A 23,616-nucleotide genomic window follows, 5' to 3' on the forward strand; every position below is an offset into this window, starting at 1 on the left:
CTTCTTCCAAAGGTCCCTGAGCAGCAGCAGCCTCCCCATATGTTCGTCCAGAAGCCCCGCCCACCTCTAAACAAACCCCGCCCACCTACACACAAAGCCCGCCCATCCCCACACAAACCCGCCCACCTACACACAAACCCCGCCCACCTACACACAAAGCCCCGCCCATCCCACAGAAACCCCGCCCACCTGCACACAAACCCGCGCCCACCCCCACACAAACCCCGCCCACCTGCACACAAAGCCCCGCCCACCCCCACATAAACCCCGCCCACCTACACACAAACCACGCCCACTTACACATAAACCCCGCCCACACCAGCTGTCCCCTCTCGAGTCGCTCCTGCCTGAGCTGTGGCCGTGCGGTTTGTGTAAGATGGCGACTTTGCGGTTGCTGTGCAGCGGGTATCTGAGGAAGCCGGACCTGAGACTGCACCGAGTGGTTGTCTCAAGGTGAGCGAGGGGCTCGGGACCCCGGGCCGTTAGACTCAGTGACTGGGGAGAATCTGTCCTCGGGCCAGGACCCGTCCCCGTGTTAAAGTGGCAGACTGCCACTGTAAACTCAGTGCTGGCCACAACCTACAGCTGCTGAATTGGGAATCCTAGAAACCGAGGAGTACATACTTGTGCGTCAGTGGGGTGCTCTTTGGAAGGGCCGGTGTAGACTCGATGGGCCGTATAGCCGCCTTCTGCACTGTAAATTATTTTCTGTGATTCTAAGAAGGGCTGAGAGACTGAGCTTTAAGGAAGGAATTGCAGGACCTGGGTCTCCAGGGTCACTGTCTGTGCGGAGTCTGCATGTTCTCCCCGTGTCTGCGTGGGTTTCCTCCGGGTGCTCCAGTTTCCTCCCACAAGTCCCGAAAGATGTGCTGTTAGGTAAAAGCAAATCACTGCGGATGCTGGAATCTGAAACAAAAGGGAAAATGCTGGAAAATGTCAGCAAGTCTGGCAGCATCTGTAGGGAGAGAAAAGACCTAACGTTTCGAGTCTGACTCTTTGTCAAAGCTGTTGGGTAATTTGTACATTCTGAATTCTCCCTCTGTGAACCTGAACAGGTGCCGGAATGGCGACTCGGGGCTTTTCACAGTAACTTCATTGCTGTGTTAATGTAAGCCTACTTGTGACTGTAAAGATTATTAAAACATTTAAAAAGGAGTGGGTTCAGAATTGGAGGATTGTGGAGATGGCTGCAGCAGATTAACATAAATAGAGAGGGCTGAAGCTATGGAGGGATCGAAAATAAGGACAAGAATTTTAAAGTAGAGGTTTTGCAGGACTGGGAGCCAAAGTAGGATCAATGTAGGTGAATTGCATTTGATGAAAATTTGAATATCGCTCCTTCATGGTGCTCTGAAAGCTAGAGATTCCAAATAAACCTGTTGGACTTTAATCTGGTGTTGTAAAACTGCCTCCTGTGCCCACCCCAGTCCAATGCCAGCATCTCCACATCACAGTTTGAATATAGGCAAATTACTTTTGTAAGTGTTGTGAATTGAGCTGTCTGTTTCTTAAAGACACTATGCAGACATGGGGAGAATGTGCAGACTACGCACAGTGACCCTTGTGCTCCAGGTTCTGCAACTCCATGGACTGAGTGGGTGAGCATCCCAGAGGTTGGAGTCCCACTTGGGCAGAATGCATCGGAGAGCCACTTAGTAAAGATGTGGTAGTAAATTAGCAAGGGTGCTCTGTGCTGCAGGTGTTCTGGGTCAATGTGGAGCTGTTGTTCCTTGTTTCAATTAAATTCTGTTTGTTCACACCAAGAGCGTCCGTCTCATTGCTGCCAGGTGACCACAGGAAGATCTCACTTTCAGACATAAAACAGACAGGAAGCTCAACAGATCTTTACAGAACAGATACATTTTTAAAAAATTTAGAGTACCTAATTATTTTTTTCCCAATTAAGGGGCAATTTAGTGTGGCCAGTCCACCTAGCCTGCATATCTTTGGGTTGTGCGGGGTGCAGGTGTGAATCAGACAAGGGGAGAGTGTGCAAACTTTACACGGGCAGTGACCCGGAGCTGGGATCAAACCCAGGTCCTGAGCATGGTGAGGCAGCAGTGTGAAAAACAAGATATTTTACTTGACATTTGCATCATTCTATATCCATACTTTGAGCTGTGTAAGTGACCTGGGCCAGGAACAGACTGAAGCTGAAAAGTTAGTTGTACTGGTATCTAGCCACAAGTTCAACAGGAGACTGTTCTTCAGTCATTGCTGTGGGGGGAGGCAGTAGGCTAACAAGATACATATATGTTGCAAGACAAAGACCAAATTTAGGTCTTACTGTTGTTATGGGCCTAGGCTCAAACTCCAAAGCTTATTATAAAGTTCACCTGACCTACAACCTTTATGTTGAATTTGTCTAGGATGAGTACAAAAGCCTTCACTGCAGGTGTGATTAATCCGACTTCCTTGAGACTTTAATCAAAACCAGGCTTATTCTAAGAGTGTAATTAACATATCGGCCAGGGTTTAGAGAACCCCAAAGTGTATCATGGAGTTCACCTGACCCACAACTTTTAATAGATTGTGGTATGGGGGGGCACACCACCCACTCTACAGGTGTGGTAGAGCAGAAATGGAAAAGTATTTTTTAAAGAAAAACAATGTTTATTCTATGAACTCAAGTTAACCTTTTTAAAACATAGTGAACATCTGAGCAACCATCAATTCAAATACAACCCCCAAAGACTACAACACTAAGTAATCCTTAACTTCCCAAACAACACCCAGAGACAAAAGAAACACCTTTTAACAGAAGCACATCAGGTTTACATTCACTACTGAGAACGTTTATAATTCTGAATTCACCAAATGATCACGAGATAGTATTTTCATGGCAGAGAGATCAACAGTACACCTGCTCTGTCTGGCTTCAGCTCCAACACTGAAAATGAAACTGAAACACACCCTGCAGCAAACAGCCTAAAACAAAAGTAAAAAACTGACAGACAGCCCAGCTCCACCCACTCTCTGACATCACTGCAGTAGTAAACGCCCATTTCTTAAACGTACACTCACTACAGATATTTATATACACACTATTTATATATATATATAAGAATTTTTATTGATTACAAACATAAAGACTCCACACAGGTACAGTAATCTATGTATAACATGTTATACATTAATGAATTCCCCCTTAGCTGTCCCAATTCAATAACAAAATCCAATTATACCAAAGCCCCTTTTCAAGGGCATGGCCCAGCACACTGTATTCTCACTTGACTGGGACTGGTCCTGTTGTATTTTATATTTTCCCCGCGTCTTGACTGTGATAGAGAAATTCAAACAGCATTCATTAGGTAAGCAAAACTGAACTTTATTCACTAATTAGAACTGCTAGCAGAAAATGGCTGATACTTGGAGTCGGAAGACAGTCAATTACAAACTGCGGAGTCCGTCCCAAGTCTGCGATAGTACAGGAAAAGAAGGCGATTCTTATACATTATAGGATCAAGATAACATGAATACAGCTTGGTCAGGAATTTGATTGAAAGTAAAACATAAGTAATAATCGTTACAATGGCGGCACCTTGCTGACCTCCAGGGGACTTGAGTTTCATATCATTATCTTGTCTTTGTTTTAAGAAAGGGACGAAGTTGTTTAGGAACAGGAAGAAATAGTTGTTCAGCTTGTTATGTATTAAGACTACTTCTAGCTCCAAGCCTTATCTAGACTCTCAGAGTCACCCGGTTCCCATGGACAGGCTGTCTCTGTGTATTCTGTGCCTTAGGTTAAATTCAATTGTACCAAGAAGACTTGACTAGTTTTCCCATCATGCCATTATTTGCTTCACACAATACCACACTCCCCCCTTTTGTCATATCATGACAACTAGCTAAATAGGTATATCCATGATTCGTTTGAAAATGCATTTACACAAGCAGGCAAGCAATCCTATCCCTAGTAGCATTAGTAGAAGTAGAATAAAGGCCTTAAAGATCCAGTCAAATAATCCATGACCCAACCACCCTAGCCAACCCGGCGGGTTATAGTCGTGAAATTCACTGCCAATTTCCTGAATTTGAGCAGCCTGTTTCTTAATATGGTCGGCCAGGTTTGTGATATTTTCAGAGCCATCTGGAATGTAAGTACAGCACTCTTGGCCTATGATAGCGCACGTTCCTCCCTGCGAGGCTAACAGATAATCCAAAGCCAGTCGATTTTGTAATGCCACTGTCCGGACAGCCACTAGCTCAGCTGAGACCTCGGCCAGTGCCTGTCCAGTGTCCCTGGCTTCTGTTGCCGTTACGTTTGCCAGATGTTCCAATGCTGAGGCCATGTAGATCAGTTCGTTCATGCCTTGCCCGTTCCGTTTTAGAAATTGTTCTTTTTGCTCACGAGGGAGAGTGCTTAAGCGTGGGTAGGTGGTGCATTTGGGGTACGACATATCCCAAAAAGCAGGATCCTGTCCAATCAATAGGGAGACACGGATATGCTTTAGTGCTGCATATGAAATGGGTTCCATTGTAGGCTGTAAAATCATCAGCTGATGTCATCCAGGGGATTGTATTGGTAGGTTGCACCTACTTTGCCCCATTAACTTTCCTTTCCCTGATTTATTAAAACATATGGAACCTTGAACATTATACGAGTGGGCAGTGAGGGAGGGTGGAGTTAAGGCATGATTACAGGTAGGTTGATACGAAGCTGAAAATTTAGTCATGTCATAGCCAACAGATCTCCATATTTTCATATTCCCCCTATCTCCCCTGATTCCTGTTTGGTTTTGTCGTAAAATCCATTCAACTGTTTCTGCGGTATGAAGGGGGAGGGATTGGAGAGGTATTCCTTCCCTTGAATGGACGGGGATATGGGTACAAACCCAACACTTGCTAATATTCAATTTTTCGGCGTAAAGATATGACAGATGTAAATAGGTATTGGAAGGCAGGTCTCGTTTAGTTCGTTTTTTTTACTACCGGGTGGCCATTGAGGCTAAGTAGTCCAGAAAGTCCAAAAATTATACTGAAGATCTTCATCCTGTGTTCTCGTCTGGGTTGGAGACTCTCTTCTTGCAATCGGATATATGTATCCAACTTGAACGTCTTTCAAGTTTGACCGAAGTTGGCGTCGTCAGTAATACGAGGAATGGTCCGCTCCAGCGTTGTCCTAGTTTCTTTCTGTCCCAGTTTTTTTTACCAACACGAGGTCTCCGGGTTTGACCACTGGATATCGAGGGATGGCTGTCCCTGTCATTACTGGTAGATGTACCTGTTTTACCTGTGAGTGAAGAAACTTCAAAGAAAGTGTTAATTGATTCAAATAGTTCTGCATTTGTTCCCCCATCACATGGAGGTCTACTCCCTCTAGGGGTTTTTCATGGGCATCCCAGGGAGTCCTCATTGGCCGACCATAGACTATCTCTGCAGCTGACAGTCCGGTCCGCGAATGGGGAGTCACTTGCATGTGAAACAGTGCCAAGGGTTATACTTTTAGCCAATTTAACCCAGTTTCTTCAGTTAATTTAGATAATTTTTCTTTTAAAGTCCCGTTGTCTCTTTCCAGAAGTCCTGCTGCCTGCGGGTGATATGCGCAGTGCAGTTGCTGTTTAATTACAAGGGCTTTGCACAATTCAGTATTGATCCGAGCTACAAAATGTGGTCCATTGTCTGAGCTCACCATTTTGGGTACCCCAAAACGAGGAATGACTTCCGTTAACAACAACTTCACTACTGTATGTGCCGTACAATTAGTGGTGGGGAAGGCTTCAATCCATTTACTAAACACATCGATTATTACTAAACAATATTTATAGCACTGTGCTTTTGGCAATTCGATAAAATCAAGCTGTATACAAGCAAAAGGATCATCTGGCAAGGGGGTGGTTCCCGGAGGGCATTTAATACCTTTCCCCTTATTATGTTTCATGCAAATGACGCATTGATCCAGCCGCGTTTGTGCTGCTGTATTCAAATCTGGGTGCCACCAAGTTTTTAGGAGTAGCTGTACCACTCCCTCCTTGCCAAGATGGGTACAAGAATGCAAATAATCAACAAGTAACGGCAATAAAGAATTCGGAATACAAACTTGACCAACTGGAGTCAGCCAGAGGTCTCGTGTCAAGGAGTGCGAACACCTCATTGACTTCCATAGTGTTCACTCAGAATCAGAGGCGTCCCTCTGCAAATTTTGAACTTCAGCTATCTCTGGCATGCCCTTCGTCCATAATGTAGGTACCTGGTTTAGAGCCTGATTAGCCCCACTGGGAACAATTAAAGAGGTTGATGAAGCTGCAGTTTTAGCAGCTGAATCAGCACGGGCATTTCCTAATTGAACAGGAGTGTCACCCTTCGTGTGCGCAACGCATTTAATAACTGCCAATTGACGGGGAAGCTGAATAGCATCGAGGAGATTTTTTTAACCCAAAGAGCATTTTGAATGGGAGTTCCCGCAGAGGTGAGAGAACCTCGCTGTTGCCAGAGGCGGCCGAAATCATGGGGTCATGCCAAAGGCATATCTAGAATCAGTGTAAACATTAGTACTTTTGTCTGTGGCCAAAATACATGCTTGAGTAAGGGCGAATAGCTCGGCTTTTTGTGCAGAGACAGGGGTCTGGAAGGCTGCTGCTTCTTGCACGTCAGTGTCGGTTACCACAGCATATCCCGACTGTGGGACGCCAAATGGGGAAATGGAAGAACTGTCATCAACATAAAAAATTAGATCTGGATTATCAATAGGCCTGTCTGTTAAATCCGGGCGAGGTGCAGTAAGGAAGTGATTCCGAAGCAAACAATCGTGTGGTGGTTAAGGTTATCGGGGGGCTATTCGAGGAACACGGCTGGATTTAAGGTTGAACAATAATGAAAAGAGAGGTAGGGGTTTTGCAATAGTGAAACATCATAGCGGCTCAATCGCGCTTGAGTCAGATGCTGGGTTTGCTGAGACGTTAGGAGAGCCACGATAGAATGTGAAGTATGCACTTGTACTGGTTGGTGAAGGGTTAGATTAGAGGCTGCCTGGACTAACAAATGGACAGCAGTAAGAATTTGGGTGAAAAGGTCTGTCATACATAGGTCGTGTGCTGGGGCGGTAGCCAGGGTGTTTTTCAGGGTAATAAAAGATTGCTTTGCTGAATCAGGTAGATCAAACTTAAGAGGAGCATTTTGAGAGGAGTACGGAGTTAATTCTTTAGAATGCACAGTAACATTAGGAATCCATTGTCTGCAAAAGTTCACTAATCCTAAAAAAGCTTGCACCTGCTTGGGCGATGTAGGAAATGGGGTCTGCAATATAGGAGTAATGCGTTCTTGAGTAAGGGAGCGATCAGTAGCACTAATTAGGACATCCAAAAATTTGACTTGTCGTTGGCCTTTATGAACTTTAGCGGGCGGGATCACATATCCCCATGAATGGAGACGGATGAGCAGGTAAAAGGTGTCACGCTGGTTAGCGATGAAATCAGGGATGGCAAGGAGTAAGTCATCAACATATTGAATGATGGTGGAGCCACCAGGAGGTGCTAATGTCGCTAACTGGGAGTGCAATGCCTGTGAGAAATGGGTTGGAGAATGAATGAAACCGTGTGGAAGTCGAGTCCAAGTGTATTGCGTCTTCTTAAATGTAAAGGCAAACAAATACTGTGATTCAGGGGCGAGGGGTATAGCAAAAAAGGCATGTTGCAAATCAAGAAGGGTAAAAATAGTCGCTTCCAGTGGGACATTGCTAAGGATTGTCGCTGGATTTGGGACAATGGGATGTAAGGGTTCAATTATCTGATTAATAAGCCGGAGGTCTTGGACTAAACGCTATTCGGATGGTCTTCCTATCTTAGGAACTGGAAGAATCGGGGTATTACAGGGGGACTGGCATGGTATCAGAATTCCCTGTTGAAGGAACGATTGAATCATGACCGAGACTCCTTCTTCAGCCTCGGGACGCAAAGGGTACTGTGAAATAGAGGGTAAGGGCATATCGGGTTTGATTCAAATAACAACAGGAGGGACATTAGTGAGACCAACTTCGTGTTTGGAGGCTGCCCATAAATCTGCGGGTAGTTCAGGAGTCGTAGATTGGGCTGAATGATGGTGGTGCAGTGTGCCAATGTGGACAAATGGGCTTTTAAAATATTCTAAAGTGCCTGTGGGTAGGGTTTGACTATCATTAAGGAAAGGATCAGCTTTCCTCGTAGTGCAGCTGCCAGAAATCCCAAGGACTTGGCACTGTAGCCTTCGTTGACAGAAAGGGTCACGTGGGGTGACACAAGTCTCGACTGACGTCATATGCTGTGGGGTAAATCGACAAGAAAGGCAGACCCTTCTTTTGTCTTGGTAAATGCTCTCCAAATCGGGCGAGGTTACTGTATGATCGTAGCAAAGAGTGACATGTGGATTGGGAATATCTAAGGGAGGTGAAAAGTGTGAGGGATCAAAATCAATCGACCACCACTGTGGAGTAGTGAATAAGGGAAAGTTCCGAAGCTGGGCCTGCGGGATAGGTGATATAGTAATGCGGTTATCAAAGCTTGGGTCACTATATTCTCTCATCTGGACTCTATTGGGTGTTTTAAACAGTGGTACTCGGGGTTAACATTAGCTGCCAGCATAGAACACAGAGCAATCAGGCTCAGGCACAGAAGTTATTAAATTCTGAAGCTGGTGACCTCGTATTTGAGACAGTTCTATAAACATACCATTATCAATGCATGTATTACCGCTCCGAATTTGCAGTGTCTAATCAGCAACTTTCTAATCAAGGTGGATAGCCTAACTTGGTTCTTTTCCATATGCGCATTCCGTTTTCAAGACCTGTCAATTCTATACTCAATTTTTATTCTTTATCCTGCCAGCTGGCTAACAACGAAGCATCCTTCAATTTTGGACAATATTCCCTCCATAGAGCAACTAACTTTTTAGCAGTTGACGCCCTATTATTTTCCTAAATCACTTGTTGAGCTTCTATTACTGTTGATAGGCCTTTAGTTGTTCACACAGCGTTTGCAGTACGCTGCCATTTTAAAAAGTTGTATCTAAAGTTTTACCCATTGCACACTTTGTCTGATGCCAGATGGTCCTTCCGATTACAATTTTAACAATTGATTAAGGAAATTACGTGTGTGATGTTTTATGTCAGGGTCCGCACGATTTTTGCCCTGTTTATGTGTTGTTAAGCAGAGTTATCCGCATCTGCAGGAGATTATAATTTAAATCATGGAGTAATCGCGCTCCATGCAAACCAATTAACAGCTCAAAGGTGACACTGTAAAGATTCTGTGCCACCCGCCTTACAAAGTTAACGGGAACCTTTTATCGCGAAGGTTTCAGGTAATACTGTAACAAGGACCATGTTGGCATCGATATCTCTTTACCTCTTTCAAATCATCACAGCTTGAAACATAATTTTTAAAGTCAAAGTCTGAAAAATGAAATATGAATTCTTTCCCTCTCTCTCTTATCTATCTCTCTCCCTCTCTACATAACTCTGTCTGTCTTTGGAACTCTTGTTGCTCTTTCTCTTTATCTGCCTACCTCTCCATCTCTGCCTCTCCCTGGCTCGCTCTCTTTCGCTCTCTCTAACAGTTCCTGTCTCTTGTTGCTGGCTCTCTATCTCTCCTTCAATCTCTTCCTCTGTCTCTCTTTCTCTCTCTTGGATTCAGCCCTTGTCCTTGCGGACAAATTTTGAACAAAAATTTTTCATTCTCTTTCGAAAACTTTATCTGTGTTATTCCATTTAAGTCAATTTGCACTGATTAATTTTAGAGGTATTAGCTATTCTTTGAGAAGTATTTTTTCTTTGTCAATTCAGAAAAGACCAACTGTCTGCTGAAATGGTTAATGTTTCCTGCAGAATCTAAGGAGCGGAGAACTTGGCGTGATGCCATTTACGTCTTTTCACGCAATCTAAAAACTTATTCACATTTCAATTACTCTTATTTGTAAAGTTACTTTCTTTTAAACTGATATAGTGTGAACTGAACAACTTTGGAAACATTTGCAAGAGGAATTATGAATGTTTTGCCATTAGTTTAAAAACAATTCGAGTACGCATTTTGTTGTCCTTCAGAAGAACCACTTGTTATCATAATAAGGCCAGTACAACATTCCAAGCAGTAGTTAGTTAACATCATCTGATCATCTAAATTTCATGCAAAAGAAATGTTAAAATCCAGTCATTATTCCCAGCATGCTTCTAAATTGGTAACTTATTAACTTCAGTTCTATAATTTCCTTATTGTGGACCTTTTTAATCAATACCTTTTAGTCAATTATCATGTTTTCCGTAGAGAAGGGTTGTTCGATATTTACGGCTTGCGTCTGTGACCGAGTGCGTGTCGCTAAGGGGGATACGTTAGCAGGAGTTTCATTGGTAATGGGATCAGAAGTGGGAGTCAGGACTTGGGAAAGTGGAATTGTAAGACCGGGGAGCGCAAAATGAGGGTGGGGTCCAGGGTTCAAATTCTCCACGTCTTCCGTATCGCTTGAATAGGGGAACATCGGCATGCCAGAGCAACTGGGAGGATCCTCCTTTCCTATAATCTTATTGGCCAGTCCTACTTTTCTGCCGGCAGTAGATTTGTTATTGCCGAATTGCTTTTTATCATTTTGACTGTTTTCTATCCCAAAGTTCACATTACAATTTTAAAGTCTCCCAATTTTTCGCTTTACCGTTCACACACTCATTAATATCTCTTTTGCGGGCTTTATCTCTCCAACTCATTAATAGTGATTGTTCGTTGCGTTAAGTGGACTGTTTTTTTCCACTGTAAAATTAAACAATTTGAAAGCGGCATTTTTTTCTCCAGATTGCTTTTTTCTGCATCAATGCTATTGTCAAAGTTCCAAGTTCCCTGTGTTACCTACTGGCCAGATATCGTTACCTAATTTATTGTTTAAAGCAGCGCTGCAGCCAATCTTCGAATATTACGTTCTTGAGAAGAGGTTTCTAAACACATGAAAAATAGAGGGGAGTTGCCCCTAGCTTTGTCTAAAGTTTGTCGCATAATGTCAGTAAAATGTGCCCCAGGCAAAAAAACGCTCAAACAAAATTTCTGGTACCAAATCAAATTGGAGGGTCCTTGACCCCAAAAAATTACTGACAGGGTCCCTGACCCCAAAACATTACTGAGAGGGTCCCTGACCCCAAAACTTATTGACGGGGTCCCTGACCCCAAATTTATTGACGGCCTGTATAAATCTGATGCGGATGAAAAACGAGATCAACAAGGTCCCTGACCTGCGGCTAATTACACAAAAAAAATGTACTCACAGTCAAATTTAGATTCGAGAACCGTCACCTGTTTAGTTACTTCCGTCAGGGATGAGGGGTCGCAGCACAGATCCGAGAGAGAGAGAGACCAAGGTCAATCTTACCTTGTGCCGGCGTCCGTCTCTTTACTCCGGTCATGGCTTTGATCACTTTTTCTCAGTCCCTCATGGAAGCTCACTTCAGGATATTGGATTTTTTCTCGCAGCGCCAAATGTTGTATTTTATATTTTCCCCGCGTCTTGACTGTGATAGAGAAATTCAAACAGCATTCATTAGGTAAGCAAAACTGAACTTTATTCACTAATTAGAACTGCTAGCAGAAAATGGCTGATACTTGGAGTCGGAAGACAGTCAATTACAAACTGCGGAGTCCGTCCCAAGTCTGCGATAGTACAGGAAAAGAAGGCGATTCTTATACATTATAGGATCAAGATAACATGAATACAGCTTGGTCAGGAATTTGATTGAAAGTAAAACATAAGTAATAATCGTTACAATGGCGGCACCTTGCTGACCTCCAGGGGACTTGAGTTTCATATCATTATCTTGTCTTTGTTTTAAGAAAGGGACGAAGTTGTTTAGGAACAGGAAGAAATAGTTGTTCAGCTTGTTATGTATTAAGACTACTTCTAGCTCCAAGCCTTATCTAGACTCTCAGAGTCACCCGGTTCCCATGGACAGGCTGTCTCTGTGTATTCTGTGCCTTAGGTTAAATTCAATTGTACCAAGAAGACTTGACTAGTTTTCCCATCATGCCATTATTTGCTTCACACAATACCACAGTCCTGTCCCTGAGATTCTGATCCAGTTTCAATCAGCAGCTTCAAACTCCTTCCGGAAAGCAACTTTATCTTTCAAGTTACCAAGGCAGTTAGCCACAACAAATGTGCTTTTACTGGAACAGCGTTTAAAATTAAAAAGAGAAAAATAGGAAAAACACGTCTTTCTCCTTCTGCAGTCCAAAGCAGTCAAACTGAAACCGCCTCTCGCCCCACAGCCACAGCCCAATGTGCTAAAAGCCACATGATAAGAGACTAAACCTTTCTTAAAGGTTTTTTACGCAGATGGTGGTGAGTGCCTGGAATGCGTTGCCAAGGGAGGTTGTGGAAGCGGATACATTCACAGCATTCAAAAGGCATCTTGACAAACACATGGATAGGATAGGTACAGAGGGATACAACACAAGGAAGTGCTGAGGGTTTTGGCAAAGGTTGGTATCATTACTGGCACAGGCTTGGAGGGCTGAAGAATCTGTTCCTGTGCTGTATTGTTCTTTGTTCTTAAACTGACTCTCACATGACACTGCAGCCAGTTTTGTCCAGAGCAGAAAACATCTCATGAAGTCAAGAGGAGTCCAGGAATTTGGAGTTAAATTTGAAAGATGACATAGCTCAAAGTTTTTCCACAAGTTCAGGTCAAGAAAAAAAAAACAGCAGCAGGTTTTGGACAGAAGCAGGGTTTTTCTTTTTCCAAAACGGTCCAATGCCAAAATGTGGTCTAGATGTCCAGTGAAGTCCAGAAATTTGAAGCCAGATTTGAGGAAAATCCTTGGTCAGGCCTTTTCCATATCATTAATTGAACCAACAGATCTATGTACAGGCTGTGATAATGCCTCTCAATAGAGTCTAGCCTGTAGTTGTCTCAGTAAACCCTTACATTGGACCAAGGCACCACACTGCTGAGACAGTGTGGTATTGGCGTGCAACAGCTACACCCCATAAACAAAATGCACCGGCATCTTTCTGTTGTCCAAATGAACGTCAGAACCATCATGGATCACGCCAGCAGGTGCAGACCTGAGTGCTCCACCACTGCCATCATAGCTTGAGAGCTCAGCCACCTCGACATTGGCTTTGCTGCACTTGGTGAGACACAACATTCAGGAGAAGGTCAGCTGGAGGAAGAGTGACAGGTGCACATTTTCTGGAAGAGTTCTTTCTGTAGAAGAACAATGCCTCAGTAGCGTGGTCTTCGCCATCAAAAATTAGCTTGTCTCGTACCACAGTGAGTCCTGTGGGATAAGCAGGCATATCATGTCTGCTTGGCTCACCCTAACAAAGAATCCGTTCTCCACCTCCTCACACCCCCAGATCATATGGGCATGGTTGGCCGGCCCCCTCCCACGCCTCTCGCACCCATCCTCTACCTCCAGGAAAAAAAACACTTGTCTGGGTCATGAGGACCCTGTGCACCATCTTAAATTGTGTAAGACTCATCATTCTTGCGCATGAGGACATAGAGGTCACAAGGCTCATTACTTCACACCATGTTCCCTTCCTCTGGGCAGCACGGTAGCACAGTGGTTAACACCGTTCATTTTCACTGAGGCTATGCCCTGCTCTCCCAACCACACGTACGTATCCCCAATTCTACCATCACCACCCCCCCCCCCCCCCCCCCCCCCCCCCCCATATGGAAGCAACAGTTTCTCCAAAAGTATATACTCTGGTACCCACCAACCATTTTGGAATTAATTCAGCTCCTTGTGTGCAAAATCCCACACTTGCCAATATCTAAACTCACTCCCCCTTCTTGGCACAAATCTTTCCTGCAGCTCCCCTAGCCCAGCAAACATGTCCCTGACCCGCTCTACCACTTCCTATACATCCTATCCACCACACACACACACCCTCCCCACCGGCATCGTAAACCTATGATTCTCACAGTCACTCGTATGCTTGACAGCAGACTCCTGAAGCAACTGCCCTATTTGGAACTCAACATGGCAGGGGAATCCCAGGAGAACGGTAGAAATTATTTAGGGGGTCCAAAAACCATTCCTGAGAAACACATGGGAATAACCTGACTTGCGACTGACCAAATTGAAATATTTGGGAATGCACCAAACAAACCAAGAGACCTCATTCGGAAGATGAAGAGGTGAAGTCAAGGTGTCAGAGGGAGCCACCCAATTAGGATTGACCAAGACATGAGTGCAGATCTGGCAAGGAAGTGAGCAGCATTTAACAACATCGAGTCTACGCTCTACAAGACAGGAATAAGTTTCCTGTTGATTCACCCTGCCCGTGTCCACGTCATACTCATTGGAGGAGATCACTTTGACACTCCTGACGAGGTAGATTCTTTCCTTCAGTGATGCATGCTAAATACCTGACTGGTTAACTATTTGTTGCCTCGGTTTTTTTTTTGAAGTTAATGACTGGTAATTATGCTTTTTCAATACCTGGTCATTGCTACCTACACCCGGGGGGTCACTAAAGATGGACCTGTTGAATGTGGATCGTACTCCGGCTGTGGGAAAGGCAGCATTAAATTCTTAGGATGTATATTTTCATGGCAATTTCATGTCTCCATCCCCATGAGGAGATTGTGGCTGATTCTTTCAGTTATGGTCAGGATATTAGGCTACCCTGAGTTAAGTTGAAATCTTAGGTATAACCTAGTTTAATTACTGAGCTAGCCAATAGGTCAGCAAGTTTTGGTGTTGTTCTGGGCTTCGACGCCTGTATTGGCCTATTAATACTCTGAAAACTAAGCGTTTGACTCTTGGAATGTATTTGAGTTTTTTCTATGTGGCTTGAATAGGCAACTTTAAAAAATATATATATTTTCAAATTATTTACAGCACACAAATAACCATCATCCAAAAGCCATAGTCCTAATGCAAAACTCCTTTAGAGTCCCTACCTGATCCACTTTCCAATTCATTAATAAAAAACACAAAATTAACACACAACAATAGTAAAACAGCCCCCCCCCCTCCCCCAACTGACGTTTACCATTCCTTAAGGCGATTAACATCTACACCTCAAAGAACCCCTCATCTGACCCACTAATGGCAAGTTTTATCTTTTCCAGACTCGCCCAACCCACCACTTTTGGCAGCTCCGAATCCTGCCACCCCAACAAGATCCACGTCCGGGTTACTGGGGAGGCAAAGGCCAACATGTTAGCCTCTCTCTCCACATGCACTCCCAGATCTTGCGACACCCCAAATATTGCCACCCACGTGCTCGGAGCCACCCTCCACCCCCAAAATCTCTGACAAAGTCCCCATAAAAGATCTCCAGAACTCCTCTAACTTCAGGCTGGCCCAGAGCATATGAGCCATGATTAGCCAGTCCCCTTAAGCATCGCTCGCATGTATACTCGACCCCCGGAAAAAAGCAACTCATCCGCTTCGCTGTCATGTGCGCTCTGTGCTCCACTTTAAGCTGAATGAGGCTCAGTCTTGTACACTAGGAGGTTTGACTTTACCCTTCACAAGGCCTCACTCTATAACCTTACCTTAAATACCTCCTCCAGCTCCTCCCCCCACTTCCGCTTTTTATCCTCCACCAAGGACCTCTCCCTTTCCATCAATTCCCCGTATATATCCGACATCCTTCGCTCCCCTATCTCATCCTCAGACAGAATTTCTTCCTGCAATGATGAGGGTGGCAACCTCTGGAATGCGGCCAACTCCTTCCAAATAAAATCCCTGACTTGCAAGTACCGAAACTCATTACCTCTCGACAACTGGAACTCCTCCTCCAGCTCTCCCAACTCCGCAAACCTATTCCCCCATGAACAGGTCCCTTAAACACTCTATCCCCGCCTGCTCCCACATCCTGAACGTAGAATCTAACCCTGCCTGGATAAATCTATAATTGCTACAGATTGGTGCCCTCAGTGACATATTCTCCATCTTAAAATGTTGCTCGCACTGATTCCACACTCTGAGCGATGAAACCATCATTGGGCTCGTGGAGGACCTAGCTGGTGAGGACAGAAGAGACGCCAGTAACAGTACCCCAAACCGCACCTTGTCCCTGAATAGGGCTGCCTTGACCCTATTAAACCTAGCCTGCCTCTTAGCCAGCTCTGCTCCCAAGTCCTGGTAGATACGGACCATATGGCCTTCCCAGATGCACTCGCGTGTCTCCTTTACCCACCTCAAAATGATCTCCTTGTTCAAGTACAGATTCAGCCTCACGATGATTACCTTCGGCAGCTCTCCCGATTTTAGCTTCCTCCTCAATGACCTGTGCGCCAGTCGAAGACTCCCTCCCCCCCCCCCCAAACCAACTTCTCAAGCATCTTAGCCACATACTTCTTGGCCTGTGGTCCCTCAATATCTTCAGGCAGCACACAATCCTCCGGTTCAGTCTTCTCGAATGGTTCTCCAGGTCATCTGCCTTTTCCCTCAACTTTTCATGACCCTCTGCCATAATCAACATTTCTGCCTTGTGGCCATCCACTGTCTCCTCCACCTTCTAGATTGCCGCATTCTGCACGCCCAGCCTCTGTTCCACTCTCTCCAGGGCAACCCGAATCGGCTCTGACACCTTAGCCAGATCCTCTGAAGCTACCTTAGCTGCTTAAACTCGGCCTCCAGGAATTCCACCAACTGCTCTGTCGACCATTGTGGGGGCAATGACCCCACAGGTTCCTCCGCCATCTTTTACTCTGCTGTGCCATCCAAGTCGTCTTGGTCCGTGTTGTCCCTTATTTGTCGCACTCCTTTTTTGATGACTCTTCGATATTACCCACCAAAGGAGAATCACTTATTCTTTAATCGTCACACTTTTTCCACCTACAAGAACCTTGCAAAAAGGGCCAAAGAATCAGACCTCAGGCATGAGCCCCTTGTGTGTGACCACTCACTCCATGGCCACCACCGGAAGTCAATAAGGAGGGGCTGGGAGGAATGTTTTATACTGACAGTGACCAAGGATCTTTTTGTATTTGGCCATTTTCATTGTGTAATGGATCCTCTTGGCCTTGTTTTCTTTTCCTTTTCATTTCACTGATCTTTTTGTAAAGTCTTCCTGTACACATAACTTGTTCAGATGCCCAGGGTGGTATGGGCGCTGTCAGGCTAGTTACAAGGAATGTTAGGGGGCTGAGTGGCTCAGTTAAACATTCCCAAAGTGTTTTCACACTTCCAAAGCCTTAACACTGATATTACATTCCTTCAGGACACCTGCATGTTAATAATCATACCAGATTATGTAAAGTTTGGGTCGGCCAGGTATTTGTTTCGAATTTTAACAGCAAAGCTCGGGGGATGGCAATTTTGATCATCAATGAAATAAAGTGGGGACTTCTGGTGGCGGCTGTGGAGTGAGAGGTTGCACATTTGGTGGCTCAAGATGGAATGTTTTGATCTTTCCCCACCCGAATGGTGTGGTCTTTGAGGGCAAAAGATGTATGGGTGCCCAGGGAAGGTAATACTCCACTGGGAGGTTGGTGTATGGATCAGTGGCCAAGAAGTTCCACGAGGAAGAGAGAGCAACGGAGGCTGCCAAGTACCTGGTGAGCATGCTGAAGAAGCTGATGGGGGAGGGGGCCTTTGACCAGTCCCTTGATGTGGATCGGACAGGGCGCGAAGGCGGAAGCCGCAGATGGGGGAGCGGCCGAGGGTGATGGTGATGAGGCTGCGTCAATTTTTGGATAAAGAAAAAATTCTGAGGTGCACGAGGCAAGACCAAGGGATACCCCTGGGAAGGGAGTGAGCTGGGGATTTACCAGGACCTTGGTGTGGAGCTGGTTAAGCGGAGGGCTGGTACAATCAGAGAAGGGGTTGAAGTTTGGGGTTTTGTACCCTGCCTGCTTGTGGGTGATTCATCAAAAGCGGGAGGAGGTGATGGACTTTGAGGGACCATGGAGTCAGAGGAGTGTGAGGACATTGAATTTTGGAGAGGAGTTTTGCATTCTCTATGGGGCACATGGGGTGGGCAATTTGGAGTGAGTTTCGATGAGGGAGTGGTGATGGTGAGTGCGCCTTTTGTTTATCTTTGTTAGTTGGCTGGGAGGATTGAGGGGGGGGGGAGGAAGGGTGAACTGAAAGGGTGAGGGGAAATCGGAGGCCTTGAGCGGGGACCATTATGCTAGCTGGGTGGGGGCTAGTTAATGGGAGTGAAGTGGGGGGGTTGCCAGGAGAAAGGCGTGGGGAAGTGTTTTTTTTTGTTTTGGTGGTGGTGGGGTTTGCTGACATGGGTGTGAGGAAGTTGGGAAGGGTGAGATGGTGGCAGACATCTGAGGGCAGGCCTGGTGGGGCACGCGATGCGGGCCTTCTTAAAAAGGGGTATGGCTGATCGGGGGGGTTGCGTTGAATGTGAGAGGGCTGAATGAGCTGGTTAAATGGTCATGTGTTTTTCGCACATCTGAGGAGTCTGAAGGCGGATGTTGCGTTTTTGCAGGAGACGCACCTGAAAGGGCCAGATCAGACGAGGCTGAAAAAGGGATGAGTGGGGCAGGTGGTCCATTCGGGGATGGACATGAGGGAGGGGGGGGGGGGGAAATGGTGGCGCTGTTGGTTTGAAAAGGGAATGGAGAGCATTGTGGTCGATCCAGGGGAGTAGGTATGTGATGGTCAGTGGGACGTTTGGAGGGGATGCTGGTGGGCCCGATGAATGTATATGTCCCGAATTGGGACGACATAGACTTTATGAGTTGGGTGTTGGGGAGGATCCGGACGTGGACATGCATCATCTTATTATGGAGGGGCAATTTCAATTGGATCTGGGTTTGGAGCAGTCGAGTCCTAAGTCACCGAGGATATCGGCGGTGGCGAGAGTGTTGAGGGGGTTCATGCAAGGATAGGGGCGGCGGACCTGAGGAGGTTTGGGAGGCCGAGAGTGAAGGAATTTTCGTACTTCTCCCATGTACACCGGGTGAACTCCAGATCAATATTTTTGTGATGGACAAGATGCTGCTGGCATGGGTAGCCGTATTCTGTGATCGTGCTTTCTGACCGCGCGTCGCATCAGGTGATTCCCGGGGCGGCCCAACAGCAGCAATGGAGGCTATATGTGGAGCTGCAGATGGATGAAGGGGTGTGCAAACAGGTGAGGTCTGGCAATCGGGGCTACGTCGAGTTGAACCACACTGGAGGTCGCAGCCACCATGTTGTGGGAGGCACTCCAGGTAATAGTTGGGGGGAATTTATTTTGATTCGGGCGCATAGGGAGAGGGTGAAGCGAGAGGAGAGGCATTGTATGAGTATGGGGAAAAGGCCAGTAGGATACTGGCCCATCAGTTGAGGAAGCAGGCAGCGAAAAGGGAGATTGGTAGGGTGAGGGACAAGAGGGATACGGTGGTGATGGATCTGGAGGGGGTGAATGGGCATTTGAGACCTTGTATAGGAGGTTGTGTGAGTCGGAGCCCCTGATGGGGGAGGAGGGAATGCAGCAGTTCCTGGATGGGTTGGAGTTCCCTAAGGTCGGGGGTGGAAGGGGAGGTGGGGGAATGATTGAGCTAAGGGAGGTGATGGATGGCATGGGATGCGATGCAGGCAGAGAAGGCCCTGGGTCCGAATGGGTTCCCAGTAGAGTTTTATAAAAGGTTTGGTGCAGAGCTGGGGCGCTGTTGGTGAGGACGTACAATGAGGTGAGGGAGAGGGGGGAATCTCTCCCCCACATTGTTGCAGGCTTCCGTCTCCCTGATTCTAAAGAAAGATAAAGACCTAAAGCAGCTTTGGTTGTACCACCCAATACCGCTGCTGAACGTTGATGCAAAGCTGTTGGCGAATATGCTAGCATCGCAAATTGAGGACTGTGTGCTGGGGGTGATGGGGAGGACCAGGCAGGATTTGTGAAGGGGAAGCAGTTGGCAAATGTGCGGATGCTTCTTAATGTAATTATGATGCCCTTGAGGTAGAAGTACTGATGGCAATGGACGCGGAGAAGCTTTTGATTGGGTGTATTTGCTGGAGATGTTGGGGCAGTTTGAGTTTGGGCAGTGATTTGTGGATTGGGTTAGGCTGTTGTACAGGGGGGCGGTGGTGAGACGAACTGGATGAGTTTGGGGTACTTTAGGTTACATCGTGGGACAAGACTAATGCCCGCTCTCCCTGTTGTTTTTCGCCTTGGCGATAGAGCCATTGGCAATCGCGCTTAATGTGTCGAGGGATTAGAAAGGGATCATGTGGTGGGGGTGCTGAGCATAGAGTTTTGCTATATGCGGATGATTTGTTATTATATCTCTCGGACCCAGTGGGCAGCATTGAAAGGACTATGGAGATCTTGGGGCAGTTTGGTCGGTTTTCGTGGTATAAATTGAACATGGGAAAGAGCGAGGTGTTCCCTGTCAATGCTAGAGGGCAAGAGATGAGGTTAGGGGAGTTGCCATTGAAGGTGGCGGGGACTTGTTTTAGGTATTTAGGAATTCAGGTGGCATAGAGCTGGACCCTACTACACAAGCTGGCACGATTGGTGGAGGGAATGAAGGCGAATTTCAAGAGGTGGGATGTGTTGCTGCTGTCACTGGCTGGTCACGTGCGGATGGTGAAAAGGGCGGTGCTGCCTAGGTTTCTGTTCATGACCAGAACATCCTTATCTTTGTCCCCAAATCCTTTTCACGAAGGTTACCGGGATGATTTGAGAGTTTGTGTGTTGGGGAAGGGGGGGGGGGGGGAGACCCTGCCGTGAGGCGGGTGTTCACGGAGAGCGAGCGGTGGCGGGGACTTTGAATTTTTCAATGGTGAGGAAATGGGCTGTGGAAGAAAGGTTGGTTTGGGAGCGGATGGAGGTGGTGTCGTGTAGGTGAATGAGTTTGAGGGCTCTGTTGTTGGCACCTCTTCCATTCTAGCCGGTCAGGGTCTCCATGAGCCCAGTGGTGGTTTCAGCATTACGGGTGTGGAGCCAGTGTAGGCAACATTTTGGGTTGGAGGGCATGTCATTGCTGGCTCTGATATGTGACAACCATAGGGTTGTGCTGGCGGAGCTGGATGTGAGGTTACGGCGGCAGTGGGGATCGAGTATTCGCGGGGCTGGAGGAGTTATTTGAGTTGCCCAAAGGGAATGGTTTCAGATACCTGCAAGTGAGGGATTTTGGGAGGAGAGAGAGGTACCATCCTTCCCGGGGCAGCCGCCTCCGGTGTTGCAGTACAAATTGCTGTTGGGTCGGAGGACGAAATAAGGGAGGGGAGGGTGGTGGATATATACAAGGAATAGATGGAGAGAGAGGGTGCTTCAGTGGAGGAGATTAATTGCAAGTGGAAAGAGGAGGTGGGAGGGGAGGTGCGGTCCGGGACAAGTACGGAGGCCTTATGGGGAGGGTGAATGTGTCCTCGTCGTGTACGAGGTTAAGCCTCATCTAGTTAAAAGTGGTGAACAAGGCCCATGTGTCGGTGGCGAGGGTGAGCAGTTTCTTTACGGGGGTGGAAGACATGTGTAGGCGGTGTGGGTGTGGAGGGGTCTGTGAATCACGTTCTCGTGTTCTGGATGTGCTCAAGACTGAGAGGGTTCTGACAGGGGTTTTGGACGTTCTGACTGAGGTTTTGGGTGTCTGGGTGGCCTGAGTCTGGAGGTGGTGATATTTGGTGTGTTGGAAGATCTGGTGTCCAGGGGGGAAGAGAGGCCGATGTTTTGGCCTTTGCCTCCCTGGTAGCTCGGAGACGGATTTTGTTGTGTTGGCCGTCAAAGACAGAGGTGTAGGTGAGCGTCCTGGCAAAATTCCTGAGGTTGGAGAAAATCAGGTTTGCTCTGTGGGGTTTCACGTGGAGGTGGAAACCGTTCATTGATTTCTTCAAGGAGGATTGAGGGGTTAGCAACCTCCTAAACATCGACTCAAAAGTATTCAGTCAGCCTTGAACCCTCTACCCCCTCAGGCAGCCCCACGATCCTAAGGTTCTGCTGCCTTAACCTATTCTCTAGGTCGTCAACCTTCGCTCCCAAGCCTTTATTTATTTCCTCCACCCTCCGCAGCTCAGATGCTCAGCATCTCGCGAGGCGAACTGATTGCTATGTCACAACAGGGTCTCCTCCATCCCTTCAACACCTTGGAATGCTCCCGCACTGTCTCCGATGTCTTTTCCTTCTTTTTAAAAAAAAAATGTTTTTATTAAGGTTTTCATTTTATATGATGCAAAATAAACAAATCTGTGCAGACCAGATACAGTTTGCAAAAGTCCAACATTGGAAATAACCCCCAACTCCCGAAGGGTGTCTGTGGTGATTACACTGTACATGTTATCTTCCTCTGTTTCCACCACCACCACCACCACCACAAAATAATGTTCTTTGCTCTTGTCAGTTACCCGGAGCAAGGCTGGGAATAATATTCTGAATCTTACCTTGCTCTTGTACAGGGCTGCCTTTGCGTGGTTGAATTCGGGTCTGCCATTTGCCAGGTCCACCCCAATGTTCTGGTGCACTCTTACTATCCTCCATCCATCGCCTGGCAGGGGTTTTCTGGGTCATCGATCTCCCTCTCTTGGAGGAGGCTGGGGACCCCTTTCTGCTGTCCCTGCAGCCTGTCAAGCTGTTGCTTCCTGTCATTTCTGTTCATACTGTTGTTGACGGATGTTTAAGTCCAGTTTTGTGGGCTAATTTTGGCCAAAGTGCCTATGTTCTTGTTGTATGGAGGAGAGCCACCTGGTGTGCGACTACTCAGCAAGTCCCTGGTTCACCCCCCACCATCTGTCCTGGATTTGCAAAATCCTACCAACTGTCCTGGCTTGAGACAATTCACACCTCTTTAACTGGGGATTACCCCTATCTCTGGATCTGTAAAGGTTTGATTACCTGCAAATGCTCGCATTCCGAGCATTGTCTGGCATCTTTGACTTTGTCTATATAAATGTTTCTGGAACACACCTCTCCATTCACCTGTTGAAGGAGCAGTGCTCCAAAAGCTAGTGTTTGAAACAAACCTGTTGGACTTTAACCTGGTGTTGTAAGACTTCTTACTGTCCATGAGCTCCGGCTTCTCTGAAACCCCAAATATCGCCACCAAACGGTCCGGGCCCTGCACTATTCTGGCTAAAACCGCGAACACTCCCGCCCAGAATCTTCCCAATTTTTTGCAACCCCAAAACATTTATACGCTAGTCCCTGCCCACACCTCTCACACTCATCTGCTACCCCCTGAAAGAACCCACTCATTATCGCCCAGGTCATATGCACCCTGTGCACCACCTTAAACTGTATCAGGCTCATCCTTGCACAAGAGGAGGTCCAGTTTACCTTACACAGTGCCTCACTCCATACTCCCCAATTGATCTCCCCTCGCAACTCCTCTTCCCATTTCTCCTTGATCTTCACTACCCGCTCGCCTCCCTGTTCCCCCAGCAGCTTGTTTATATTCCCAATTCTTCCCTCTGCTTCCACATTCGGAAGCAGCAGTCGCTCCAGCAGGGTGTATTCAGGCAACCTAGGGAACCCTCTCCAGACGTTTCTCACAAAGTGCTTAGCCTACCAGATGCCTCCAGCCAGCCATTAGGGACTTTTCCGACTTCTTGCATATCCACCAGGCTTACTCATGCATCGACTACTTTTATTTTTATGCGGCTCTTTCCTCCTCGGGTAAAACAGTTGAGTATTCTGCCATAGTTATTTCGGACCATGTGTTCCACTCCCTCCATCTGGCTCTTGTGTCCAAGGCTGGAGGTTGGCCACCATGGAGATTTAACACATCCTTCCTATCTGACAAAGATTTCTGTAATTTCATACCCA

The 23,616-nt window shown here is 46.6% G+C and overlaps 1 protein-coding gene across 1 annotated transcript in view; it reads left to right on the forward strand.

Annotated features, from left to right (window-relative positions):
• Window positions 1–310: 310 nt before the first annotated feature.
• The window catches only part of acadl (acyl-CoA dehydrogenase long chain), a 166,567-nt gene continuing 143,261 nt past the window's right edge, over window positions 311–23,616 (forward strand). Inside the window, exon 1 of the mRNA XM_038786478.1 lies at window positions 311–453. Coding sequence (XP_038642406.1) covers window positions 377–453 — 77 coding nt within the window. The 5' untranslated portion in view covers window positions 311–376. The remainder of the gene's footprint in view (window positions 454–23,616) is intronic.

This window comes from Scyliorhinus canicula, chromosome 2 (assembly GCF_902713615.1).
Source record: "Scyliorhinus canicula chromosome 2, sScyCan1.1, whole genome shotgun sequence".
In the NCBI taxonomy this organism is placed as follows: domain Eukaryota; kingdom Metazoa; phylum Chordata; class Chondrichthyes; order Carcharhiniformes; family Scyliorhinidae; genus Scyliorhinus; species Scyliorhinus canicula.